The following is a 16,863-nucleotide window of genomic DNA, read 5'->3' as shown; positions in this document are numbered from 1 at the left end:
TCTCTCTCTCTCTCTCTCTCTCGTCTGAGCGAATTGCTATGTTTTATCTTACAAGTATAAGAAACCATATATCAATGCATATTTCTATATTGCTTGATCTATAAGTAAAATGAACTCCGAATTCTATCTGTATATTCACAGCTCACCACAATCATTTCAATATTTATCAGTACCTAACCCAAATCATTGCGAGACTACGCTTCATCTTTACACATCGTCTATTTCTTAATATACAATATTAGCTACATGTTACCTTAAAGATACATTTCTTACTGCTCCACTCTGGCAAACGTTCTTCCTATTCCAGGCTCCATTCTTCCTATTCCAAACTCCATTATTTCTATTCCAGATTCCATTATCCCTATTCTAGACTCCATTCATGCTATTCCAGACTCCATGCTTTCTATTCCAAACTCCTTTCTTCCTATTCCAGACTCCATTCTTCCTATTCCAGACTCCATTCTTCATATTCCAGACTCCATTCTTCCTGTTCCAGACTCCATTCTTCCTATTCCAGACTCCATTCTTCCTATTCCAGACTCCATTCTTTCTATTCCAAACTCCATTCTTTCTATTCCAGATTCCATTATTCCTATTCTAGACTACATTCATCCTATTCCAGACTCCATGCTTTCTATTCCAAACTTCTTTCTTCCTATTCCAGATTCCATTCTCCCTATTCCAGACTCCATTCTTCATATTCCAGACTCCACTCTTCAAATTCCAGACTCCATTCTTCCTCTTCCAGACTCCATTCTTCCTATTCCAAACTCCATTGTTTCTATTCCAGATTCCATTATTCCTATTCTAGACTACATTCATCCTATTCCAGACTCCATGCTTTCTATTCCAAACTCCTTTCTTCCAATTCCAGATTCCATTCTCCCTATTCCAGACTCCAGTCTTCCTATTCCAGACTCCATTCTTCGTATTCCATACTCTATTATTTCTATTTCAGATTCCAGTATTCCTATTCTAGACTCCATTCATCCTATTCCAGAGTCCATGCTTTCTATTCCAAACTCCATTCTCCCTATTCCAGATTCCATTCTCCCTATTCCAGGCTCCATTCTCCATATTCCAGACTCCATTCTTTGTGTTCAACATTCCATTCTTCCTATTCCAGACTCCAGAAAACTCTGACCCACCTGCTCCATCAGATCGAGGGAACTGATATCGAGGTGGAAGAAGCCACTGTCTTCCTTCGATATATGATAGTTCTTCGATTCAACCACGACTTCGTCCTCATGATACCATGTTACTTCAGGAATAGGTGTCATGGTTACTGCAAAGGAAAAAAGGATATATAAATATATCCAGATTATATAATAAAATTTTATCTATAAGACTCACTTACCTTAAGAAAACGATAATGGAACTAAATACTGTAACATAACTAAAGAGGTGATTGTTGATTGATGTAAATATAAGTGATCTGGTGTTTCGACAGCTATGACTATTGACGCCTTGAACAAATTTAATGAATCATATATTTTCCGAGTAAATCTTACATACATATCAAATCTAATACATATCAACAAAATAACACACCCACAGAATGGGTGAAATAGAATTAAAAGACGAAGACACAGGGAAGAAGTAAAAACCGTGATAAGCACGCTCAAAGTATTCTCCCTTCAATAATATTGCAACAATCTTATGAAAACTAATCATATGGAATATAAATTTTGCAAATACATATTCATATCTGAAAAAGAAGTTTACAAAACTACCTATGAAAGACCAGAACTTAGAACGCCTATAATAAAGAATAGAAAAATTAAGCGCACCTGTACCTGATAACACACCAAGTCCACCTTTACCTCAAATGCGAGGTACCAAATTACCTTCAACTATAAAAGCGAGGTCTCAGTGACACCTAATTTTACGAAAATTAATTACCATGAACTTAGAAGTATAGAAGTGAAATACTAAATACTTAGTCTTACAAAAGTAAGCCATTGTATCAAGATAACCTATATCTAAGGGAATGATTCAAAGAAGTATTCAACGAAGTAGTAAGATGGCCTGTATCTATAGGAGTTTGGTATTGTATCAAAAAACACTAACAGTATATCTATAAAATGAGGTTTTAAGAAGACTTTATTGGAGTGAGGTATGGGGAAAACCTTTAGCCATAATAGTGAGGTATAAAGAGATCCACATCTATGGAAGTGAGGTATGAAGATGGCTTATACTATGCGAGTAGGATATCAAGAAGTTATATATATGGAAGTGTAGTATCATGGCGACCTATATCTATGATAGTGTACTATCAAAATGCATTAATTCCAGCTCCTGAATGTACATCTGGGGTTTTTTAATCCCTTAATAGACATCTAGCTAAAATCATTGTATGGTGAAAATTGTGGGGCATGAAGTTGAATCCTAACCAAATTCAAAGTGTGATTGTACTGTAAGTAGTTCGAGGACAGTGGCTCCTCAACATCCAGATATCTGCATTGATATTTTCTTTACCTCTATATGACTCTTTTAAAATTTTGTGTAATTCTTAATTGAAAATCTACTTTTGAGAAACTCATTAATTCTAGTTCTTCCCCAATTGCACAAAAAATGGCTTTTTTTAAAAATCTTTTAACTTATTTCTGTGAGCAATCAATTCTCTATTTTTTTTAAAATTCTTTCATTTTGCCTTGTTTCGAGTATCGCTCTCCTTTCAAGTCTTCAGTTGCTAACTTTCACCGTAATTTGCGGGACAAACACTTGCGCTATATTAACTTTCTTATTCCTGATCTGAATATTAATCTCTGGCACCGTCGTTCAATTAGTTCCGTATGCATGTTGCATAAAATATTTCAAATCTGTGATCATCTTTTGCATTTAGATCTTCCCAGACTGTAACATCCTGAACGTAGTAATAGATATGCATTGAAATGTAACAGTCTGGCCTTCATCATAAGGTTCAGCACTACACAGTATTCTAGAAGTTTTATTCCACCTGTGACCAGATTTTCAGGGAGATGAAGTTTTATGTAGTCTGATGAGGGGTAAAAGTACACGAAGATGACATGAATGTTGCTCAACATGATTAAAAGACAGGGATTTGTCATAACATAATCATATGAAATAACAACAGCGAAAATAGCAATCACAATCATTTATAACCACACAGAATTATACTGTTTATGTACCTTGCACGGATAACCGAACGGATTCGCCAATCTTGATATCGCGACTCTTCAAACCTTGGATGAATCTGAAAAAAAGGGAAAAGGGATTACAAATTATACAAGATTACCTACTACAAACTACCTTTCTCAAAGAAAAATAAACAGAAATAAAAACACAGGAGAATATTCTTAATGGAAATACCATGAAAAAAATTATAGGTGGATGTATGTGTCCACAGTTCTTGAATATGATAGGTATCAATTATTGTTTCGTATTTCAACCTGCTTCCATCACGCTATACCAGATACCACTGTACACCTCAAAGCTAACAATTCAAATCATCTGAATCAATATGGTATTAATAGTCAGTAATAAATTTAGCATGCATTCATTTCTCCCTTGTTAAATTACATGAAACGATACTAGATTTAAAATGATCTTCCTCCCACCAAACAAATTAATGCCATTTTGCAAGAGATTTCATGTCTTACCTTGGAGGAACGTTTGTGGCTAGGAGTTGTTCCTTCTCCTCCTCGTTCAAGTGGGACTTGATATCTTCAATGGTGAGCTCAGCGGATGACTGTGCCTCTCCCATACAGTTTTTAGCAATGCAGGAATATTTTCCTGAAAGTTTGTATCATCATTTTTATTCAAGCAATATAATGATGGCGAAAATACGCATTTTCTAAACATTTATAAAACCAATATTATGAAAATTAGTCGTTCATTAAATTGGTTAAATCATTACCTATAAAAGAGTATGCTGTATATAATCTATTGCTTAATAATTGGATAAAATAGTTTACATCATAATGCTGCTGTATTAACTCATCATACTAATTTATTTGATACCATAAAGATACAGTATTAGCTCGTAACAAGAAACTATTTACATTAATCTACAAGACTGATCGCCTTACCTAAAGAATTTGTTCCAGATAATTGATAAACATCGCCTGGTTTAAGCTCCTGTCCATCCTTAAACCACTGGAGCACAGGAGTAGGATATCCTACAACCTTGCATTCGAAGGACACGAGACCCTCTTCCGTCAGGACGGCTCGGAGGTCATCCAAGAAGCGAGGGCCTCGGTAATTTCTGGGGACTGAAAAATCAACGATTTGTTAGAAACATGAAAATGACTCAAGAAAGAAAACCATTTAAGATATTCAGAATCCCTGAGGTTTGACTTGGCATTTTGTATATACAGGAATTTCTAGATAAACAACAACAACAAATGCAGCCGTTTCTATTCCACTGCAGGACAAAGGCCTCAGACATGTCCTTATTCATGTCTGGGGTTTGGCCATTTCATCACCACACGTGCCACTCCGGATTGGTGATGGTGGGAGACGTTAGTCTGATCGCTAACAGTAAACCAACCTAGTATTGGTGGCCCTGACTAGTACAGCTTTGTTGATCATGGCGACACATAAAGCATTTCACCAGGTTAAGGTACCCCCCCTCATGCTATCAATAATCTCTAGTTCCAAACTGCTAATATCAGTTTGATACACTCAAGTAAACTTATATACAACACCTACTAAAAATCTGAAAATTGGTAAATGATTTGCATATAATTCTTTAGCTCTCTGGAGTAAGGCAAAGTATCACCACTTGTATACCATCATTCATTCATTTAGAAAACAACTCTAAAACAAGAGATTGTCACCTTTAATATTTTTACTTAAACTAGCCACTTTTGTTGTTGATAATTAACAATATAATAGTATAAATGAGAACAAGTAATGGAAAACGACATTTAACGAACTGATCAATAAATGGATGCAAATCTTGGTTAATAAACTGCAATAACATCCAATTTAAAATTTCTCTCGAAAAGAATTAACACCGTTTCCTACCCAGGAAACATTCCCTTGCAAAATAATAGCCACACAAAACCTTTCTGGGTCGTCTAATACCATTCCAAGGTCAAAATCCCCTCAGCACCAAGAGAACCCTTGCTTACCTGTAAGTGTGAGTTTGCAGGTGGAAGTTGAATAACCACCTTCGTTGCGAATCACGGCCTTCCATTCCCCGTCGTCGCCGAGCTCCGCCGGCGTTATCTCTATCATGAACTTCCCTCCACCCTCGTCGCTTAATCTGTACTTCTCACTGGCTTCTATTTTCTTACCGTTGTTGTACCATGTGACTGAAAGGACCTCAGGTGGGGTCTCCGCTGCAAGCGATAAAGGAGGATATAATGAATGGCCTTAAAACATTACAGAATTGGATACAAGTGGGTGAGTTTTAAATGCTTTTAGAAACTCGTGGTTTCCTTTGGAAAGGATTGGACACAGAATCTAGTGCATAAAATAAAAGAAAGAAATAACTGGATCAGATAACTGCAGAAAGGTCAACTGAAACTAAATTAATTCATGCACTCGTGTCTGTCCTTTAGCTGGGTAAAAGCTTTAACAATAATATAGAACAAAAGCCCATTGCCTTCTCCATATAATTAGGTTTTGTCGACACCTTTGTAAGGGAACAAAATACAAAATGAAGTGTTTACTACGATGGCCATAGAAAAGAGACATTGTAATTGATAAAAAAAAAGAAAAAATAATAATCTAATGACCCTATGAAAAGAAACTATTTCAAAAAGGCGGGTGGGATTCTGCGGGATCTAACTTATAGTGCCCAAAGAAAAGATGAAGTGTTTATTGATATGACCTAAGGTAGCATATCCTCTACAAATCTTCAAGAAAAGTAAATGACTTTCAGAAAAGACTTCAAGAAGCGTCAAAAGAGATATGAGAGAATAAACGTATAGTATTGATATGTCAAATGGTACTGAATTTTACTGGAAGGAATAGAGATAGGAGTTCCTTTAATGATCTCGGAAAAGTTAATTATTACAGAATTTATACAGAAAATAGTTGCTGAAGGTATTCCATGAGAATCCAATAAATAATATAAAAAAAGGGAATTTATATTTTCAGAGTTGTAAGAAGTTAAAAAAAAAAAAAAGAGATTCATATTGCCGCAAATCTTCAATAAAAGTTAGCTTTGACAAATATATGTTTAATGACTAAAATAAAAAGGCTTTAAAAAATAAGACAGCACAAACAGTTATTTTCTATTCAGAGCATAAAAATCTCAACAGAAGAATATAGATAATATATCTAAAAAATGATTTAGTGCAGTCTACTTACCCTTAATAATCATTCGACCTTTTTCGCCAACTTTCACTCGTTTATCGACTAATTCTTCGACTAACACAGGAGGAGGACCAATAGGAGTTGGAGACCTGCGGCCCTTCCTATAACAAAGATAAATAATAGACATGTAAAATAATTTTACAAAACTTCCTTGGAAAATACAAAAACCAAACATTGAAAAGCAATGTTTAGTCATAACTTTACGGGAAACTGATATTATCTAAACATTTGAGCTCTGGGTTTTCGAATAGTAATTATATAAAAAAAAAAAAAAAAAAAAAAAAAAAAAACGTTGTCAATAGCTACTCGAACTAAATAAAAAGGATAATATCATCGACCCAAAGAATTTCGTCAATAATATCGGAAATAGACAAAACGTAATCTTGATTGGTAATTTTAATAATAGTAATTTCAATACTTTCAATAAAAATAATTTCAATGCTTTCAATAATAATAATTTCAATACTTTCAATAATAGTAATTTCAATACTTTCAATAATAATAATTTCAATACTTTCAATAATAATAATTTCATTACTTCCAATAATAATAATTTCAATACTTTGTATAATAGTAATTTTAATTTTAAAGAATAATCCTTAATTTAATAAAGTAATGATTTGAAATAATTTCAATAATGATCATTTTAAAAAGATAATGTCAATAACAGTAACTTCTGTATGTACAAACCACATTGATGTAAGCAATGGAATAAAAAAAAAAAAAAAAAAAACCTACGAGAAACTGACCTGGAGGGTGGTCTCAAAGACGACTCCCTGGAAACAACCCTGACCCTGGAAGAGGAAAGGGCACGGCCCATGCAGTTCACGGCCTCGCAGGTGTAGGTGCCCAATGAGGTTGGGTCTTCTGGATTTGCAGTGAGGGCGAACACATCACCTGTAAAGACATAGATGCATTACCACATTGTTTCTCAAAGAAAGTGAGTGATCATCAACACTTGTCATTCATCATCATTTAATTTGTTATTTCATCATTTATGAAAATGGGAAGTAAATGATTGCCAGGTAACATAAATTATTATCCACTTGGGTAAATTAGATAGATTTTATGATAATAATAATAATAATAATAATAATAATAATAATAATAATAATAATAATAATAATAATAATAATAATAATAATGAAAGTTAAAATCATTACAATATAAAATATTTTGCAAAAGTTTGTATGAAATCCCAAATATCGTAGAAAGTGCCCACAGTCCCTAGGAGACCGACTAAACAAAAAGAATACTAATTCTAAAACTTTCACAAACACTGATCTTCCATTACACTTACCAGCTTTAATTTCGTTGCCATCTTTGAACCATCTGAGTACGGGCGTTGGTACTCCTACAACCTTACACTCCAGGCTGACTGTGCCCTCCGCCGTCAGGATGGCTTCCAGTTCCTCGAGGAAGACGGGCTTTTTGTAACCCTTAGGAACTGTGAGTTGGAAAAAAAAATAGTTAAATTTAGTTAAGAAATAAATTTTCATTGGTGCTAAAAATATCTGCCTTTAGTTTATTAAATGGGTCATATGAAATAGAAAATGTTTTTGTACAGCATAAACATAGATAATTATTTACGGTATAAAAGTTTTCTTTAATATAAGAAAAATGAATTAGCTATATACTTCATGGAAGGTTACTCTTATTTAGACAAAGAAAGGCCACAAATATTTTGAGAATATAAGAGAGAGAGAGAGGGGTTACTTCGCAGATAAGCTGACGAAAGATGAACTAGCCTATAAGATGAAAAAAAATACCAAATAATTGAGAGTCAATATTTCGACAAATGTCAGAGCAGAGACATAGTCAGACAACACACACCATTTTCTCTTAATAAATTAAATAAAAAAAAACAATAAAGTGTTTCTTTTCCAGTTATCTTTATACAGTATTACAAGGAAGTAGAAACATCTAGGTCCTGCTCAAGGAAGGTCATAAAAATCCTTTTTGCATTAAAACGTACCGATAACCCTGAGGGAGGCATTGCTGGATGCCTGTCCGTAGGAGTTCTCCGCCAGACACCTCCAGGGGCCTTCATCGTCCACTGTCAAGGGAGATATATCGACGCAGAAGAAATTGCCTTCGTGAAGAATTCTAAATCTTGGGTCTTCCACGACCTCCACGTTGTTGTGGTACCAGTATACCTGGCGAAGGATTTTCATAAGCACATTCATTTCTCTAAAGGTCAGATTCCTTTAATAAAACAGTAAAATAGCCGAAAAAAATGTGAAACATTTGAACATATTTTCATCAAAAAGCCAAAGATTTGAATGTGACAAGCAATGTAATAGCTGGCGAAGAAATGAATGTGAGGAATATTAATCTCATCAGAAGGAAGCGTGCATATTTGTGCATAACCACTTTGATATATTTGTATGTTTGAGGTTACGTATGAATACTTTCCAAGGGTCGGTAAATGTTGTCGTGGGTGTGTAATACACCCTGTGTATGGGTACCAAGAGTCAGCAAAGGATGAATATGGTAACAAATGTGAGTATGAATCTATTGTAACCCTGAAGTATTTACAAATATGAAGTACACATATCTTACTTTGACATCGTGGGCCTGTCGCAGCTCTACTAAGAATCTAACTCGTGTGCCAACTTTGGCCGCTAAATCGCTGAGTGACCTGACGAACGTCGGTGCCTCTATCTTGGTGGGTGCCGAGAGCGATGCCACTTGAAGTGCCACGGCCGCTCTTGCCTGCAACCAAGACAAAACGCGAGTTAAAGATGTCTTTCTTACTCCTCATTACAAGCAATTATGGAGTATTTCTCTAGTTATCAGGGTGCCAAAGTATAATAATATTATACATAGCAAAACCATTGCACTTGGCCAGGCATATCTATCTATCCATAAATTTGTACATGTATATATATATATATATATATATATATATATATATATATATATATATATATATGCACAAAAACACATACAGACAGACACAATATATATATATATATATATATATATATATATATATATATATATATATATACACACATATATATATATAAATATATATATACATATATATATATACAGTATGTATATATATATATATATATATATATATATATATATATATATATATATATATATATATATGTGTGTGTGTGTGTGTGTGTGTGTATATATACATACATACATATATATTTATATATATGTAAATATATATACACACATATATATATATATATATATATATATATATATATATATATATATATATATATATATGTATATATATAGATAGATACAATGATAGATAGATAGATAGATACAATGATAGATAGATAGATAGATATATGAGTGTGTGTATGTGTATATGATGCCTGCATCTTTATTGCACCCTATTTATTTACTTTTAATCAGAAAATACTAGAAATACTACTTTAAGATATATTTCATTGCAGTGATTTTGTAAAAAAAAAAAAAAAAAAGCAATGTACAAAATTACAAAATGCCGTACTTGAATAACATGACCTCCCTTTTCCATTGTAATAAGAAACAGTAAGCATAAACTAAATTTACATAGTGCTTACATGAGGAATACATTGCTCAAATATTCAAGTAGATTATAACTATAAAATCATCAACTAGTTTTAGTATGTTTAAATGTTATTGTTCATATTATTCTTGTTCTTATCCTTATCCTGAATTCAAGTTCAACTAATTACGAGAATTTCAAAGATAGAGAATCGAAATTTGAAACATAATACAATAATAATAATGAAACTTAAATTCTTAAGTATTAAGTTATGTAAAGGTAGCGATCCTTCCATTAAATAATGTGTCTGTTGTTCATATATTCATGTAGATTATAACTACACGATTATCAGCTAGATTTTGAGATTTAATGCTATTGTTCATACTATTTTTTATCTTATCCATGATTTAATTCCAACTAACTACAGCAATTTTGAATATAGAGAATCTAAATCTGAAACACAATAAGACATTGATGAGGAAACTACAGTACTATGTAATAGCAACGACTCTTCCACAAATAAAAAAAAACCACCCTTTTATTGAAAACTAACAAATAGAATGCTACTAAAAACTCCTTAATATAGACCTGTGATCCATCGGGTTTAGTGACGAGAGCTGTGTAAGTGCCAGAGTCGTTTGTTGTGGCTCCATGGATGATCAGCTGCGCCGCCTTCTGAGTCTCTGTAGTCGTATAATGGGGTCCGGGCACGATCTCACGGCCACTTTTTTGCCTGCAAAAAAGGAAAAAGTAGACGTTAAGTACAGCGTTAAGTACAACTTCTTTGCAAGTGTCACTAGTCATCTGTAAGGTAACAATTTTGATCATACGTTAAGTAAAACGTTCAATACAGCTTCTTTGCAAGTGTCACTAGTCATCTGTAAGCTAATAATCTTTATCATATTTTTTACCTATCACAAACAAGCACTCACATTCTCAAAATCAGTAGCTAAATAATTCTTCTTCAGTTCCTTACTCTCATTAACCCCTTCATTCCCATACTTCTTCCTTGTTAAAGTTTGGAAAGAAATGAATACATACAAGATATTGAGCATTTACAAATAATTTCTAATTCTTTGTAAAATCAATTGTTTCATGACATGTACTAGGAAAGATGAGGATTAAGATGTCAATGGTACCAAGCACACTAATCAGCATGACCTTACATAAGCACCAGATATCAAGAGCATTTGCTAACGAATTATAAGATACTGAATAGCAGAGTGTAAAGAGGCAGAGGGGATATGTATCAACGTCAATAGAAAGTAATATAATTACGTAAAGAAAGCAGCATTATTTATAGAATAAAGTATACTAACATATCTGAAATGGTAAAACTTTAAACAATCGCTTGATCATAAAATAAAATAGAAAAAACTCGGTAATTTTTTAAGCGCAGGGGAAGTTGATATGAAAAAATTAAAAACATGATACACTGTATATTCAAATTGTGAAGCAAACGAAAAAATACAATTGTACATAATTTAGTTGGTATACGTCTATTATATCTTCTTAAAATGGGAACAACAACAACAACAACAACAACAACAACAACAACAATAATAATAATAATAATAATAATAATAATAATAATAATAATAATAATAATAATAATAATAATAATAAAATGTAAATGTACGTATTACAACAGTGGTCTTCCAAGTATATTATTATTATTATTATTATTATTATTATTATTATTATTGTTGTTGTTGTTGTTGTTGTTGTTTCTCTTCCTCAAATAAATCCCATGAAATAAACAAATCTATTTTACTCTCATTAAGAGTGAAGAGAAGTTGGATGGAGAGCCAAATTCCCCTCTATAGCTCAGCCTTGAAGAAACAGTAAATGCAAGAAAGTTCGCCTGCCCCCCCCCCCCTCCCCCCAAAATAAAACTTGTGAATGATTAACAGCAACCGTAATAAAACCCAAGCGCCTAACTACATCACAACATGATCCACACACACACACACACACAAAACAACAGCGTCAATACAACCACATTTTCTGTCAATCTAAAAGTGACATTCCTATAAATAACACCTAATGAACACAAGAATAACAGACACGACTTTTTTTCTCTTTGGTTATGAAACACACGTGGTAGCGTCCTTGTCGTATCTATTTTCAGTCAAAGAGAGAGAGAGAGAGAGAGAGAGAGAGAGAGAGAGAGAGAGAGAGAGAGAGAGAGAGAGAGAGAGAGAGAGACTTACTGAATGGAACGGGATGTTGACGCATCTACAGAAAGAAAATAAAAGGGGGAGTGAGAAGGGAAAGTCGGGGTAGGCTGGTTTGGGGTGGGGGTGGGGGGAAGTGGTGAGTGCCCCCAAACAGGTAGAGGGGAAATAGAGATGAGTGGACGTCGAGGAAAGAAGTTCTGAATTTTTCCTCAAAAGAGTAATGTCACTCATTTTACACTCGTCTCGCGATATGGATAGATTCTGTAACATATGCATACTGTACATTATCCAAAGTTCGAAAAAGGTAAAAGCGAGGTAAAAAAAATAACCAGGAGGTAGAAAATAAAGGACAATTATGAAAACAAAAGGAAAAAAAGCGAAATAAGAAAGTGCACAGTTTAATAGGTAAATGTCTATTTGAAAGAAAATTACCACTAGTAGGCATGACTATTTCGATTATTTATAGAATAGGTTGGATAGAAGAGAGGCCGAAACAAATGGCGCCCGAGTAAAAACGAAAAATGGAGTTTATGCTATATAAATTTGGATGGACATTACCTAAAACATCAAAAGGAGGGCTATATATGTTAGTTTTCCGTAACGCGTACATTCCAAGCATTATATAAATTCTATCATTTTTATATTCAAGTAATAATTGCAACTCCTTAGTATTCCATGTGTTTTTGAAGAGAGATAATTTATTTATAGAATTTGGGTCATATGGCCCGATGCTGGGACCACGGGAGCCATTAAACACCGAGGTGCAACTGGGGGGAAACCCCACACTTACACAATAAAGTTGAGAGAGAGAGAGAGAGAGAGAGAGAGAGAGAGAGAGAGAGAGAGAGAGAGAGAGAGAGTCCGAGGTGAGACATGAAGCATATTAGGACTAGCTCCTAATTCCACTTGCTTGGGAAATTCAACCAAATCGAAATTATAGCTAATCGGAAAACAATTCATTTGAGCTTCCGCACCTAAAATTAAGCTGAGTATCTTGGCTATTGTTAAATGTAAATAAAAAACAAAATGGTTATGTTTTTACTTGATCGTATGGATGTCTATTTTAGGAGCCACTTATGTAATATCTGAGCCACACTTTGTCCGTGGCTCAGTAGACTCATTTAAAAAATCAGTAGAAAACACTATAGCCTATGAGTTTTTTTTTTTTTTTTTTTTTTTTTTTTTTTTTTTTTTTTTTGATTGCCATTTAAGTGGGCTGCTTAAAGAGATGTCAGCGAACCAGAGCCGGGGAACAATTCAGAAAGCCAGCCTGAAATGGCAGTTTGTCAGCCAGGTTTACCCATCCTAAAAATAATGGAACATAATTTCACCTGAGGGGAAGGATTCAATTTGAATTAAACTAATGTAGCATTTTCCTTCATTGAATACACATTCATTTAAATAGCTGTGTCCATAGTGACTCGCTATAAAATACCATTCATGATATTTATTTCTATTTCAAGTTAGTATCCAAATTAATAAATTAGTATTTTAAATATTTTCCAATCTGAATTTTTCTATTTATTTATTTCTAATGAAGTTCTTCTTACCCTACATAAATAATTGTAAATTAATACAAGTTTTATGTACCATACATAATTATTTCAAATAGGAGTATATTCGCTGGATGCAACTAAGCATTTCAGAAAAAATAAACGATTAGCAGAATAATAAATTTTTATCTTTTCAATAAGAATGCTATTTCCACGGCACCTTTCAAATGTTATGATCACAATTTTTTATTTATAAGTATGATTGGCTACTTCTACAAGAGGTTCTTCAGAGCAATTACATTCTCATAATACAAATAATAAACAACTAATCTTTTCATACGAGTAGAATCTTTTCCCCAATATAGGTAGATTATTATACGAATACTTTAATATAAAGCTTCTGATAAGAATTATACCACATATAATATGGTACTTGGTTAAACTAAACTATACTATACAATTGAAAGCGGTGGTTCACCTTTTTAAAGGCGAGTCAAAACACTGTTTAGCTTAGAAGAAATACACGTGTAAATACATGCATTCATATAACATCAATGTTTATTTCCAAGTTAATGGTGAATTTGTTCATTTAAATATATATGTAGCATAAACTGTACTCTCTCTCTCTCTCTCTCTCTCTCTCTCTCTCTCTCTCTCTCTCTCTCTCTCTCTCTCTCTCTCTCTCTCTCAAAAAAAAAAAAAAAAAATAAATAAATAAATAAATAAATAAATAAAAAAGACAATTTAGCGGAGGAGATAAGCTATAGAAATTACGTACTGCTCCTGGTCTCCCAGATTCTATAAGTGCTATGGTATTTTCTTTCCTTTTTTAGCGTCTTTGAGATCTATTCCATTCTTTTTCCTTATATCTTTTAACATTTCTACCATCCATCTAGAGATCACATGAAAAGTATGAATATGTCTCCAACACATCCTCATGCATTGGCAGACTGCCATGCCAATTATATGAAAATGGACCCCAAATATCAGAAATCGTTCAATCCTGGCTATCTGCCACAGGCCCGTTCATTGAAGCAGCATCTATGGCAAACTATGAACAAAATAAGAAGCACCGAGCGAGAAAAGACCGACCCCAGTCTCTGTCACGCCTAATTCTTTTCCCCCAATGTCTCTTTTACACGGAGTGAAATCGCCAAAATCAACCTAAGTCTCTGAACAATTTATCTACCAGACGACTTTAAGAGAGTTTTGTAATGGCGATCAAATAAAATACCATCGGATTCCATTTAGTCGACATCACGATTCAATTTCAGTCCGACGACTCAATTCTCTCCTCTCCTCCTCTCTCTCTCTCTCTCTCTCTCCTCTCTCTCTCTCCTCTCTCTCTCTCTCTCTCTCTCTCAAGGCTTGAAAAAACACTGCTGGTGCAAGAGTTCTCGTTGTCCTGTCGGTGTTTTGTGCACCTGACGCAATTCTTTCTCCCGAAGACAGCAACGTTTATAAAGAAGTTAAAGCAGGTTCCTAACTCGATCCATACCTTTCCTGATGTTCCTTAAGATACGTTAATAAAAACAAAATAAAGTTGATATTACAGATAACAATTTCGTTATGATTAGCATGCGTGGAACACTACTCATTGTCTTAGGGGAAGCATACAATTATTACAGTTAAAAGAGTGAAACTACTTTTAAATATTCATAAAAGTAATTTACTTTTAACTTGGATGATTCATAAGTAATTTCCTCTCAACTTGCATAATTCATAAGTAATTTCCTTTAAACTTGGATAATTCATAAGTATTTTACTTTTAACTAGAATAATTCATAAGTAATTCCTTTTTAACTTGAATAATTCATAAGTAATCTTTTTAACTTAGAGAGTTTCATGAGTAATTTCCTTTTAACATTAATAATTCATAAAAGTATTGTCTTTCTTTTAAATTGGATAACTCATGGGTATCATTGTATCCTATACAGATCACGAATAAAATATTAGATTTCTTAAAGATACCCATCACCCATAATTTAAACATCAACAATATAGGTTACATACGAGACTAAATCTTCAAATTATATTTTTTTCAGCCTAGGCAGAACTGAGGAATGACAAGACTAACAATGAAATGGGGAATCTAATACAGATCACTGCTAAAAAATAAAAGCTTAACGATATGAAAACAGTTGAACCCCAAGACGCTCAAACCCTAGCAAAATTAGGGAATGACAGATAAACGATGTGAGGGGTAAAAAAACTTTGACCTAGAGAGGCGGAAACACACTTAAAAGCAGCACACAAACTGATTTGGCCGTCCTCTGCCAAGAATGCCGAGCCCTCGTATTGCCAGGTTTCGCCCGGGCTAAGATTTTGGGAGAAGAGGGATTTTTTTTTTTTTTTTTTCGGGTGTCGCCGGTGGATTAGATTAATTTTACTTGTCGCTGACTTCTTGTCTGTCCGTGTGTCCATGTGTGTACCTACCAAGTGTTAATTTCAATATTCTCTCTCTCTCTCTCTCTCTTCTCCCTCTCCTCCTCTCTCCTCTCTCTCTCTCTCTCTCTCCTCTCTCTCCTCTCTCTCCTCTCTCTCTCTCTCTCCACATTGACTAAAGCTAAATATTTAGCGAAATTCAATGAAATTTTTAAGGTATCCGAGAGAGAGAGAGAGGAGAGAGAGGAGAGAGAGAGAGAGAGAGAGAGAGAGAGAGGAGGAAACTAACAGTAGAAAATATTCGTTTTTTTTTAGCAGCAAATGTTCAAAATTCCAAAAATAAAACACGTCATGACATTATACCGAAACAGATAACGATCAGAAGCTTCGTTCCACATAGACACAATTTCATTAGTGAACTCATTGCCCGACATACAGTAACTACCGTCTGTTTGGAGAACAAATTCGACTCCTTCAAAACCAGAATACCACGTTACCATTATAAAATCGAGCCACAAAAAACTAAAGTGAAGATTGAACGTTCACATGTTGGATCACAATAGAAATAAATAGGCAAGTCAGTGAATAAATACAGATAATGAAAATATGCAAATAAAAAAATCGCAAACCAAATTAATTACAGGATGTGAAGGTACATAAAAATATCATGTCGGAATGATTTTATCATGAAAGATAAAGCTTCTACGTAAACAACAGTATTTGCCGCTAAAATTCTTGCTACTTCCCAAATATTCCAGGTCCGTTTCAGTTCAGTCAGGATGAACTAGGAAGTAAATGTGTTGATAGGCATCAAAAAGAAAATCAATGAAACACAACTCCAAAGGATCAGTCCTACATACCTTAAAGCCTAAAAAATCAAAATAATCAAGTCATACTCAAATGAGGGCTCGATATATACTTTGCAAGGAATGAATACAAGAACACAGACATAGAAGAACAACGAATGACATCATTTATTTATAAGAATTTGTTTACTATAAAGGAGAAA

At 33.8% G+C, this 16,863-nt stretch overlaps 1 protein-coding gene across 1 annotated transcript in view; it reads right to left on the bottom strand.

Annotated features, from left to right (window-relative positions):
• LOC137627787 (titin homolog) overlaps positions 1–16,863 on the bottom strand; it is a 617,410-nt gene that overhangs the window by 457,432 nt on the left and 143,115 nt on the right. The window contains 11 exon segments of the mRNA XM_068359142.1: positions 1,149–1,285; positions 3,153–3,217; positions 3,624–3,756; positions 4,053–4,235; positions 5,100–5,309; positions 6,286–6,392; positions 7,041–7,188; positions 7,592–7,738; positions 8,267–8,447; positions 8,854–9,006; positions 10,385–10,529. Of these exon segments, the coding sequence (XP_068215243.1) occupies positions 1,149–1,285; positions 3,153–3,217; positions 3,624–3,756; positions 4,053–4,235; positions 5,100–5,309; positions 6,286–6,392; positions 7,041–7,188; positions 7,592–7,738; positions 8,267–8,447; positions 8,854–9,006; positions 10,385–10,529 (1,609 nt within the window).

Source organism: Palaemon carinicauda, chromosome 35 (assembly GCF_036898095.1).
Source record: "Palaemon carinicauda isolate YSFRI2023 chromosome 35, ASM3689809v2, whole genome shotgun sequence".
In the NCBI taxonomy this organism is placed as follows: domain Eukaryota; kingdom Metazoa; phylum Arthropoda; class Malacostraca; order Decapoda; family Palaemonidae; genus Palaemon; species Palaemon carinicauda.
The sequence above is the reverse complement of the archived record's forward strand: the minus strand, read 5'-3'. Positions and strand labels throughout refer to the sequence as shown.